Source organism: Physeter macrocephalus, chromosome 11 (genome assembly GCF_002837175.3).
Source record: "Physeter macrocephalus isolate SW-GA chromosome 11, ASM283717v5, whole genome shotgun sequence".
NCBI lineage: Eukaryota > Metazoa > Chordata > Mammalia > Artiodactyla > Physeteridae > Physeter > Physeter macrocephalus.
Genome location: NC_041224.1, coordinates 29432469 through 29444602, shown reverse-complemented (window position 1 = coordinate 29444602; position 12134 = coordinate 29432469). Strand labels below are relative to the sequence as shown.

The following is a 12134-nucleotide window of genomic DNA, read 5'->3' as shown; positions in this document are numbered from 1 at the left end:
TTGCACCTAAAGCAATTAGAGAAAGAAGAACAAAAAAACCCCAAAGTTAGCAGAAGGAAAGAAATCATAAAGATCAGATCAGAAATAAATGAAAAAGAAATGAAGGAAACGATAGCAAAGATCAATAAAACTAAAAGCTGGTTCTTTGAGAAGATAAACAAAATTGATAAACCATTAGCCAGACTCATCAAGAAAAAAAGGGAGAAGACTCAAATCAACAGAATTAGAAATGAAAAAGGAGAAGTAACAACTGACACTGCAGAAATGCAAAGGATCATGAGAGCTTACTGCAAGCAACTACATGCCAATAAAATGGACAACCTGGAAGAAATGGACAAATCCTTAGAAAAGCACAACCTTCTGAGACTGAACCAGGAATAAATGGAAAATATAAACAGACCAATCACAAGCAATGAAATTGAAACTGTGATTAAAAATCTTCCAACAAACAAAAGCCCAGGACCAGATGGCTTCACAGGCAAATTCTCTCAAAGATTTAGAAAAGAGCTAACACCTATCCTTCTCAGACTCTTCCAAAATATAGCAGAGGGAGGAACACTGCCAAACTCATTCTATGAGGCCACCATCACCCTGATACCAAAACCAAAGATGTCACAAAAAAAGAAAACTACAGGCCAGTATCACTGATAAATATAGCTGCAAAAATCCTCAACAAAATACTAGGAAACAGAATCCAACAGCACATTAAAAGGATCATACAGCATGATCAAGTGGCATTTGTCCCAGGAATGCAAGGATTCTTCAATATACGCAAATGAATCAATGTGATACACCATACTAACAAACTGAAGGAGAAAAACCATGATTATCTCAATAGATGCAGAAAAAGCTTTTGAAAAAATTCAAGACCCATTTATGATAAAAACTATCCAGAAAGTAGGCATAGAGGGAACTTACCTCAACATAATAAAGGCCATATATGACAAACCCATAGCCAACATCATTCTCAATGGTGAAAAACTGAACCCATTTCCTCTAAGATCAGGAACAAGGGTGCCCACTCTCACTGCTACTATTCAACTTAGTTTTGGAAGTTTTAGCCACAGCAATCAGAGAAGAAAAAGAAATAAAAGGAATCCAAATCAGAAAAGAAGAAGTAAAACTGTCTCAAACTATACTACAAAGCTACAGTAATCAAGACAGTATGGTTCTGGCACAGAAACAGAAGTATAGATCAATGGAACAGGATAGAAAGCCAACAGATAAACCCATGTATGTATGGTCACCTTATCTTTGATAAAGGTGGCAAGAATATACAATAAAGACAGCCTCTTTAATAAGTGGTGCTGGGAAAACTTGACAGCTACATGTAAAAGAATGAAATTAGAACACTCCCTAACACCATACACAAAAATAAACAAAATGGATTAAAGACCTAAATGTAAGGCCAGACACTATAAACCTCTTAGAGGAAAACATAGGCAGAACACTCTATGACATACATCACACCAAGATACTTTTTGACCCATCTCCTAGAGAAATGGAAATAAAAACAAAAATAAACAAATGGGACCTAATGAAACTTAAAAGCTTTTGCACAGCAAAGGGAACCATAAACAAGATGAAAAGAAAACCCTCAGAATGGAAGAAAATATTTGCAAGCGAAGCAACTGACAAAGGATTAATCTCCAAAATATACAAGCAGCTCATGCAGTTCAATATCAAAAAAACAAACAACCCAATCCAAAAATGTGCAGAAGATTTAAAGAGACAGTTCTCCAAAGAAGATATACAGATTGCCAACAAATACATGAAAGGATGTTCAACATCATTAATCATTAGAGAACGACTGATGAATGGATAAAGAAGATGTGGCACATATATACCATGGAATATTACTCAGCCATAAAATGAAACGAAATTGAGTTATTTGTAGTGAGGTGGATGGACCTAGAGTCTGTCCTACCGAGTGAAGTAGGTCAGAAAGAGAAAAAGAAACACCATGTGCTAACACATATATATGGAATGTAAAAAAAAAAAAATGGTTCTGAAAAACCTAGGGGCAGGACAGGAATAAAGACGGAGACATAGAGAATGGACTTGAGGACACGGGGAGGGGGAAGGGTAACCTAGGGGCAGGACAGGAATAAAGACGGAGACATAGAGAATGGACTTGAGGACACAGGGAGGGGCAAGGGTAAGCTGGGAGAAAGTGAGAGAGTGGCATGGACATATATACACTACCAAATGTAAAATAGATAGCTAGTGGGAAACAGCTGCATAGCACAGAGAGATAAGGTCCGTGCTTTGTGCTTTGTGACCACCTAGAGGGGTGGGATAGGGAGTGTGGGAGGGAGATGCAAGAGGGAGGGGATATGGGGATATATGTATACATACAGCTGATTCACTTCGTTTTACAGGAGAAACTAACACAACATTGTAAAGCAATTATACTCCAATAAAGATGTTAAAAAAAAAAGAGAGACAAGGAAGCCCAAAGGAAAAACAGAAGTGAGAACTGAGTAATCTTTGTTCCAGCAATGGGGAAGCACGGCTTATCTTTGTGCCTCACGCAGCCTAAATTATCCATTTTTGATATCTAGATCACTAGTTAATTCTGGGTTTTCAATATATGAGATATAAATCAACAGGAAAATCAATCCCAACCTCTAAAAAAATATACCACAGTTTCAGAAAAAGAAAACGTAGTCTCTCCATTGTATTATCTGTGACACTATTTTCACATTATTATAGACAGTTGAGACTGAAGTCACAGAACTTGGTCAAATAAAACTAATGTTTTTACTAACAAAATCACAGTTTGGCATAGGGATGTAATAGGCTGAATAGCAGACCCCCAAAGCTATCAGGTCCTCATCCTTGGAACCTACAAATGTTATCTTATTTGGAAAAAGGGTCTTTGCAAATGGGATGAAGTTAAAGATTTTAAAATGAGATTATTCTGGATTACCTGGGTGGGCTCTAACTGCAACCACATGAATCCTTTAAGAGGGAAGCAGGGACTTCCCTGGTGGCGCAGTGGTTAAGAATCCACCTGCCAATGCAGGGGACACGGGTTCGATCCCTGGTCCAGGAAGATCCCACATGCCGTGGACCAAATAAGCCCGTGCGCCACAACTACTGAGCCTGCGCTCTAGAGCCCGCGAGCCACGACTACTGAAGCCCGCACACCTAAAGCTCGAGCTTCGCAACAAGAGAAACCACCACAATGAGAAGCCCGCGCGCTGCAACGAAGAGCACCGCCCGCTCGATGCAACTGGAGAAAGCCCGCGTGCAGCACCGAAGACCCAACACAGCCAAATGAAGAAATGAAGAAATAAATAAAATTTTAAAATAAATCAAAAAAAAAAAGAGGGAAGCAGAGGGGGATGACACACAGAGGGGAAGATGATGTGAAGACGGAGCAGAGATAAACCTGAAGGGATGCAACCCAAAGCCCAGGAATGCCTGCAGCCGCCAGAAGCCGGAAGAGGTGAGGAACAGATTTTCCCCAGAGACTCTGGCGGGGAGCACAGGCCTGCGGACACCTTGATTTTGGCTCAAGGATACTGATTTCAGAACTCTGGCCTCCAGAGACAGAATCAATTTCTGTTGTTTCAAGCCACCTAGTTTGTGGTAATTTGTTACAGCAGCCATAGAGAACTAACATAAGGGCGATCAATTTGGGGCCCAGTGGGACCAATCTCAACATGCATCTGCACTTAGGAATAACAAATAATAAAGGAAAATAGAAACACAGAAGGGTCCAAAACTATATGGCACGTGTTAAGATATACTCCAGCCTGTCTTCCTGGTCATATCACAGCAATATTTTGAAAAGAAATTTTCTTTTCAAATGTATCATATATAGAACCCAATTAACCAATTTCTTCATGATATCTAATATAGATTTTACTACTGAAACACTTTGATAAAAGTTAAGACAGTTGGTAAGTCATCCTGAAGCAGTTAGGCATTGCTGACTCAGACTGCGCGTTTCCTTCAATTCTCCCAGACACTTATTTAGCCGTGCAAATAACCACTAGCCTGTAAACTAACCAAAAAAAAAAAAAACAAAAACCTCCCACAAACAAACAACTGAGTTAGGTTAAATAAGCACCATGTAGAATATTAAGTAAAACAGCAAATCGCCCAGCTTAAAACTAAATTCCAGTAGATACTGAATATACAGTGCCCTTCTGAATATCCTGTCTGATTTATCTTTTCACCTCCATAACCAAACTGAATGCACTGCACATCACAAGTACTGCACAGATTTTTTATTTTATTATTATTTTTTTTTTGCGGTACGCGGGCCTCTCACTGCTGTGGCCTCTCCCGTCGCGGAGCACAGGCTCCGGACGCGCAGGCTCAGCGGCCATGGCTCACGGGCCCAGCCGCTCCGCGGCATGTGGGATCCTCCCGGACCAGGGCGCGAACCCGTGTCCCCTGCATCGGCAGGCAGACCCTCAACCACTGCGCCACCAGGGAAGCCCTGCACAGATATTTGGTGAAAGAATATATGAGAACTGCAAGAGAAGAGAACATGAAAAGTAGATATAAATACCTGACTACGTGCCAAACAAGGGCTTGAAAAATTGCAGTTGAGGCCCAGATCCAGTCTGCTGCCTGTTTTTATAAATAAGATTTTATTGGAACACAGCCAAGCTCATTCACTTATGTATCATCTATGGCTGCATCCTCACTCTGAGAGCAGCGTTAAGTGATGACAAAGACACATGGCCAACAAAGTCTAAAATATTTACTCTGTGGCTCTTTATGGAAAAGGCTGGTCAAGTCTTGCTCAGTACCAAACCATCTAGAAGGGAAGGCAATTATTACTGAGTGTCTACTAATGCACTTATATTCTACCAGGTGCTAAGGAGATAGTTGAATAAGTTAGTCTCTGTCCTCAGAAAATCATAATAGAGCAGGTAAAACAACAAGTGTGTACTCCAGCTAACAAACTTGATAGTGGGCTATGACAGAAAACTGAATAGTATTGCCATAGCACAGAAAGAACTTTTAAGTGGAGAAGCTTTCAGGGAGAAGCTAATGTTTACCATGTGAAGCATTTAATCAAAATGAGCTTTTCCTTAAAAGATAGAATCAGCTCATCACAGGCAAATAAGAAAAAAACCAGTTCCTAAGAGAATAAAACAAAACAAAGCAATCATTAAACAAAAAAGAAAAGGAGATGAAAATAACAACCAGAAAAAAATAATTCACAGTACTGCACCTTTTAAAATGTAGTAATCAACATTTCATCAAAATTTTCAGGTTCTAAGATACCTGTTCACATAGCTCACCTTGATTTGGAAGATGCTCCTCCTGAACTACATGCTCCTTTATTCAAATTAAATGTAACTGGAAGAAAAGAATTGGTATTCCATATATATTTCAGGAAAATTATAATAAAACATCAGATATAATAAAACAAAATTATAATAAATATCACAATGCAGCTATGTAGAAATTCATGGACATTCTGAATACATGAGAGCTGGAATGCTCCTACCCAGAGATCATAAACTCCTATAAAATATACTGGACTGATGCTTACAGAGCTGGGAAAGACCATCATATGACGTAGCAGACAGCCTTGGCCACTTCCCCACCCCACTGCCCCTCTCCCCTTGGTAACAGGAATCCAATTTTGTCTGGGTGTCCATACCCCTCACGTATGGCTTGGAGGATGCTATGGTCTGAAGGTTTGTGTCCCCTCCCAAATCCAAATGCTGAAAACCTAAAGCCCAAGGTGATGGGACTAGGGGGTGGGACCTATGGGAGATGATTAGTAAGGCTCTTTGGTCTAAACCAATCAAAATAATTCCACTCCCATTCCAAGTGACTGCTTTTGAGGTGGACATGTGATACAGTCTGGTCAATGACATTCAAAAGGAAGTCTGCTGGTGGGAAGAAGGTCTTCTAGGAAAAGTTTCCTTGCTCACAGGGGACTGCAAAGGAGAGAGATGCTCTCTGTCTTCTTCTGGACAATGCTGGGTCTGCATATGATGGCTGGACTGCCGGCAGCCATCTTGTGTCCAGCTGCTGAGAGTGTGGCATCCGGAACCATCCTACCTCTGGGACCCTTGATATGGCAAGGTATTTCCTTATTGTTTAGGCTCATTTTACTCAGCCTGGTTACTTGCTGCTGTAGGCATTCCATCCAATTCATTGTTATCACCTTTTCATTTTGCTGAGGTGAATAATCCAGACAGATAACACCTCTTGCTCCCAAACATGTTGCTAGTTTTTGGCAGAGCCAATACAAAAGTATCCATATTAAAAAAGGAAGAAAGAAAAGTCAAACTACCTTTTTCTTCATCATTTTCTCTGCTTAATTCCGTAAAAACAGGGACTTCCTTTAAAAAAAAAAAGTTTGAAGGTTTGGTTCACAACTGCATTTACCATCAATATTCAATAGTCCTTAATTATGACTTGCTACCTAGAATGGTTAAGATACTAACTAAGAAATTATATGTATTGCAAATATTCTCCAATAAAGAATTATTCTACTGGGGGAAAAAAAGTAGCTTTTCTGTACCAAACCGCAGAAGTTTACCTACATTTTTATTTGTATTACAATTTAAGCAGGAAACAACAACATAAAGCAATAAACTCTAGGAATCTTAGCTAGAGGATTACTTTAAACAGCAAAACCTTTCTGTTTTGTAGTACGCTTTAGTGTAATGATAAGGGTCTAAGACTAACTCGAAGAAGACCGTGTATAAAATCCACCTCTGCCACCTATGAGCCTTGTCATCTCGGTCAATCTCATCATCTCCCTGAAGGCTCAATCATTGCATCTTTAAAGTAGGGATAACCTACATATTTAGAGTTATGATAAGGGTTAATTAGGATAATATAAATAAAACACTTAGCATAGTGCCTGCTAAGTAGTATTTGATAAATGTTAATTGTTGTTACTACTGATAAATAAGAAGGATGACCTTGAGATCTAGCTAAAATATTTTGTTAGGTAATGTCCATATAGGATTTCACAAAGGAACACAAAAGAACATGATCTTACTTTGAAAAAATTGATATGTTTAAATGTAGAATGAGGAAGCACTGATCAATAGAATTTCCCCTGCTTTTTTGGGTAAAGATACTGTTTACACCTGAAAAGTACAATTAACTTGAAGGTTTTAGCAATATTAAGCTAAAATGTTACAGAGCAATAATGTTATTCCAAAAAGTAAACCTCTTTCCTCAGTACAAGATGTGAATCCTTTGTGATTTCCACGATAGGAAGTTATAATTTTTTCTCTACTGAAAATGAAGATTTAAATTTTTAAAAAGCAAGAGAGTGAAAAGCTTTCAGTCTTAAGGAGTTTAAATTTCACATTTACAGCAGTTTAAGCACTGTTCCTGTTTTAATTTAATGTAGAAAACTCCTAAAAGATTGTGTGACAATATGCATGTTAATGTAAGTAACGTAACACACACTCACTCTCTCACTTATCAGAGTTCAATCAACATGGTACAAAAGTTGCTTCACAAAGTGATCCTCACTGATGTCTTCATTCTCATCGCCTGCTACTTCCTGCAACACTCTGTACTCAACGGCTTATACAACATGTGCTCAACAGTGATCAGAGCAGCTGTACTCATACTAGCCAAAAACTGGAAACGAGCCACATGCTTCTCAACAGGAGAATGGATAAATAAATTGTATTATATTCGTTAAATGAAATACATCAATCAAAAAAAAAGAGTGAAGCACTGATAGGAAAGGATGTAGACGAACTACACATACAGAACATTACGGTGAGCTAAGGAAGCCAGACACAGAGAGAACAAACTGCATGATTCCATTCCTACGAAGTTCAAGGGCACACTAAACTAACCAACAATCAATAGTATATCAGAACAGTGCTTTCTTCTTAGAGGACAAGGAATATTAATTGGGAATGGGCATGAGGGAACCTTCTAGGATACTAGAAATGTTCCATATCTTGATCTGAGTGGTGGCCACATGGACTACCTATCTATTGATCCATCTATCCATCCGTCTAAAGACACATACGTATGTGAAAGATCATCGAGCCGTAACCTTGAGATTAATGTACATCATTACTTTACTTCATGTGTGCTACACCACAATAAAAAGTTTTAAAAAATACTAAATGGCTAGTAGTTTTACACACTAGGCTGTATTTTCCTGCTCACACACAACTTCTAGTATGTAAGCTCCTTGAGGGAAGGGATTTTTATCTTTTGTCCACTGGCTGTATCCCCAGTGCCCAGAAGAACGCCTGGCACACAGGAGGTGACCAATACACGTCTGTTGAAATAAATGCCTTGATTTAGCTATTCTAACACCTGAACCAACTTTATCATGCTTTCCCTCCCCCATCTACCTGGATTTTACCCATTAATCCCTCAAGACTCCTCAGCCTAGGGGATGTATCTACCTCCAAATATTCTAGGTCCTCCCCAGGCTGGAGCAAGCGCCAGCCCTCTGTGTTCTCACACACTGTGTTCATCCCCAGCACTGCATTAATTATGATCAGTTGAAACGCTCTGTTTATGTCTCTGCCACTAGCTACTGACTCTATTTTAGAGATGGGGAAACTGAGGTTTAGCAGATTCCATAATTACACAAACTTGTGAAGTCGGTAAGTCAGGAATGGTCCCAGGTTTGTCTCAACTCCACAGCCTGGCCTTTTATACCTGGCTATGCTCTTTCTCCTACAAAACTCGTTCAAGGCTTAAACAAACAAGCCATTTTGCTTCTTCAGGCCTTTGTCTATTGCCTCTCTTGATGATGCCCACCTGCTCTCTCCCCTCCAGGCCTCTTCTCACTTGTTCTTGAATAAATTTGGCAGTTTTTTCCTCATCATCAAGGTCCTGCTTCTTCTTCTTCTCTAGTTCCAGCTGCCGGCGGATCGTCTCAGGGTCCCTATCTATATACTGAATATACCAGCCTTTTGGTGTTTCGTCCACTTTGCACAAGCCTTAAAAAAAGTAACGGACACTATAATTTTGAATACAATCAAAGCTGAAAGTACATATAAATGTGGTCTCTCTCTGCAGTATTTACTCATTCATTCAAATACACCCATTCAAACACATTCAAATACACAAACTCATACAGCATGTGAATTTTCCATATTTACAGTTAGTGACGTTTAGACTTTAATTGGAATATTTTATCTCTTTAAAGAGGAAAGAAATATTATTTTGATTTTTGACTAGGTTGAGGCAACACATTCAAACAAGGGAAACATAAAAAAAGCATTATCTTGCTTAGTAGTTATTCAACTGTCTCTAAGTACTTAACATCCACTGAGTACAGGATATTCTGCTAACTTAACCAAGCAGAAATCTTCCCCAAAATGGAATAAAGAAACACACTGAATAACTAATACCTTGACACAAAATTTCTTTCTCTGTTCTCTTCCTGAACTTTCCATCCTATTAGAAATGGAAAAAGAGGCAGCAAATTTAAAAACTGCCTTAAGAAGGGGGTAACAAAAGTTTCCAAAAGCGCAATGAATGTGGGGGGAAAAGTGGAAGAGGACGGGTACTGATCCTTAACCTAACGAGTGGATGCTTCAGTGATATATCTTTGCACTGCTGAAAGAATCACTCCGGCAGCGTGCAAAATCAATCCTGGAAGATTATGCTCCTCTCCACCAGTTTCTAACTGCCCTACTCATCCTCTTTTTCATAAATTTACCCAGAAAATATGACCATTCTCTCCCTCCCTGCGGTGCAGCCATATAACAACTGTTCACATCATGTCTTGCTCTTACCTTCTCTGCCCAGCCACTTAGTAAAATCTGTCAGCGTCTCCCACTGTGTGGCGTTCATGTGGATATGCTCTCGGTGGCTGATGTACTCATTGTAAACGATGTTGTTGTGAACCCTCTTGGTTCCTAAGAAGAAATTAGGACGCTGCTGACCCTGAGCAGATTATGAGATTATAAAGTCATTATGTGCACAAGACTTAAGATACTTACCAAAGCGTCTCCTGAGAAGTTCTAGGAAGTCATTTCGAAATTCCCTAATAAAGCAGGGAGGGAAAGCATTAAGGCAATTTCTACAAATACACAGCATCACCTTCCTGAAACTTAAGCCATCGTGTAGTTTGCATGAGCATATGATATATAAAACATCTATGTGACTATCTCTTCCAAACCTTTAAAAACTGAACAAGGGAAAAATCCTGAAAGATTACAGCTTTCAAGAACTGAAGTTAAAAGTCAAGTTGGAGTTGGAACTTTTTGTCTTGGTAAAGGTGGCACAGCAAAAGTGACCACACATCTTTGGAGCGGATTCTTCATGGAGTCTCCGTGCTACTGAATGTGGCATAATCATCCCATTCTATTGATAATAAAACATGAAGTTGGCACTTAATGTGTCCCTCTGAGCTGAGCACACTGTGTTCAGTGACAGATAAACATAGGTGAATAAGATATACATTCTGACCAAGACGTTTACGGGTGAAGAGAAAGAAGGCTGTTCCCATCTGGCACAGAGACATGAAAGCATCACTTGATATTTGAGAAATGACAGACATACAGCCGATAGTTATTTCAAATTAAGTATTCAGTAGATATTTTCTCAAAAATAAACAAAGTGAGCCTGTCAGGTCAAGAAAAACAACTGACGGTATTTGTTGCCAATGATAAAATTTGAGCTTTCAAGCAAAAAATGTGAATTCTGGTAAACTAGTATCCATCACCATGAGTTTGACATACTTCCCCATACTTAAAGATGTTTCTGACAGCACTGAGTTGACATTAGTGAATATGACTTTATGATATTGCATAATAAAATGTATCACCATTCAGAATTTCAGAATACCTGTGTAACTCAATGAAGCAATATTTTCCAAATGACTGATGTGTGATGTTACAAAACCATGCATGGGTACAAGATCCACTTAAAGTAAAAGATCACATGGATTTTAATGTCATAGAGTACAAAAGGTTTGCTATATGGTTTCTGATTCCACATTGCAACTAATCTTTGAGAAACTACCACACCATTGTGTTTCAATGTAGTATCATAGAAGAATAGCCAAAATTATGTGAAAAGGCTATTAAAATACTCCCCCCACTTCCAACTACACATCTGTGTAAAAGCTGGACTTTCTCTATGTATTTCAACCAAGCAACATTTCAGAAGAGAACGAAGGTAGAAGCAGATGTGAGAATACAACTGTGTTCTATGAAGACAGACACTGAAGAGATTTGCAAAAATGTTAAACAACGCCACTCTTATTTTTGTGCGTGCTTTTTGTGTGTTGGAAAATATAGTTTATTTTCATGTAAAAAGCTTATACTGTGATTTTAAATGAATAAATTTTTTTTAATGTCTCAGTTTTAATCCCTAATTTACAAGCTATAACCCAAATAAACAAAAGTCTTTGGGGTTTAAGACCAAAAGGTCTAAAACCCTGGAAAGAAAGAAAGGGATGGAGGCAAGACTAAATATTAATTGTAATAATAATAATTAACAGCTAATATTAATCGAGCACTGACCACTCTTCTAAACACTTTCAAAGCATTAACTCATTTAATCTTCGCATAAACCCTATGAAGGACAGACAACACTTGAAAGGTACAAAACCTACAGATGAGGGGACTAAAGCACAGAGAAACTGAGTAAGTTCACCCAAAGTCACACAGCTCCTGAGTGGAGAAGCCCGGGTTTGAAGGACTTAAAGACAAGCAGTCTGACTCCAGACCTGTGCTCTTAGCCACAATTGTTTTAGACTGAGCGATGGTTTTTCACATGTTTGAAGTGAATGGAAGAAAGACGGATTTGTGAGACGTACTTTTTTAACAATTCCACACAATGATAAACTGTCAAAACAAAAACTGAGCACAAAGATAATACAGCTATCACATTAATATGTAAGGAATAAACAGAGCTTCCAATATATTAAATATTAAGCATCTATTAAATGTCCAACTGAATAAAGCTTATGATATAAGGATGAATTTGAGTTACTTACTCTGAAAAATAATCCATAAACTGCTGAGGATTTTCTGAAGCCAGCAATAGTTGTCTCTGGTGAGATTCGGACATACAATGACACTTAAAGCCATTCTACAAAAATGTAAAGGTAGTGGTTAAATCTTGATTTAGCTCACTATAATAGCCCTTAAATATAAGTTTTTAATTAAATCCTAAAAAGCTGCTCTTTGATGATA

The 12134-nt window shown here is 38.6% G+C and overlaps 1 protein-coding gene across 2 annotated transcripts in view; it reads right to left on the bottom strand.

The window, feature by feature from the left end:
• Positions 1 to 12134, bottom strand: part of KIN (Kin17 DNA and RNA binding protein) — a 36862-nt gene that overhangs the window by 20663 nt on the left and 4065 nt on the right. The window contains exons 2-7 of one of the 2 annotated variants that reach the window (XM_007120421.4): positions 11936 to 12030; positions 9933 to 9976; positions 9726 to 9848; positions 8743 to 8924; positions 6278 to 6326; positions 5271 to 5328 (exon numbers count right to left, since the gene is read on the bottom strand). In XM_007120421.4, coding sequence (XP_007120483.1) covers positions 5271 to 5328; positions 6278 to 6326; positions 8743 to 8924; positions 9726 to 9848; positions 9933 to 9976; positions 11936 to 12030 — 551 coding nt within the window. The remainder of the gene's footprint in view (positions 1 to 5270; positions 5329 to 6277; positions 6327 to 8742; positions 8925 to 9725; positions 9849 to 9932; positions 9977 to 11935; positions 12031 to 12134) is intronic. The other variant, XM_028494883.2, reaches the window with a different exon arrangement.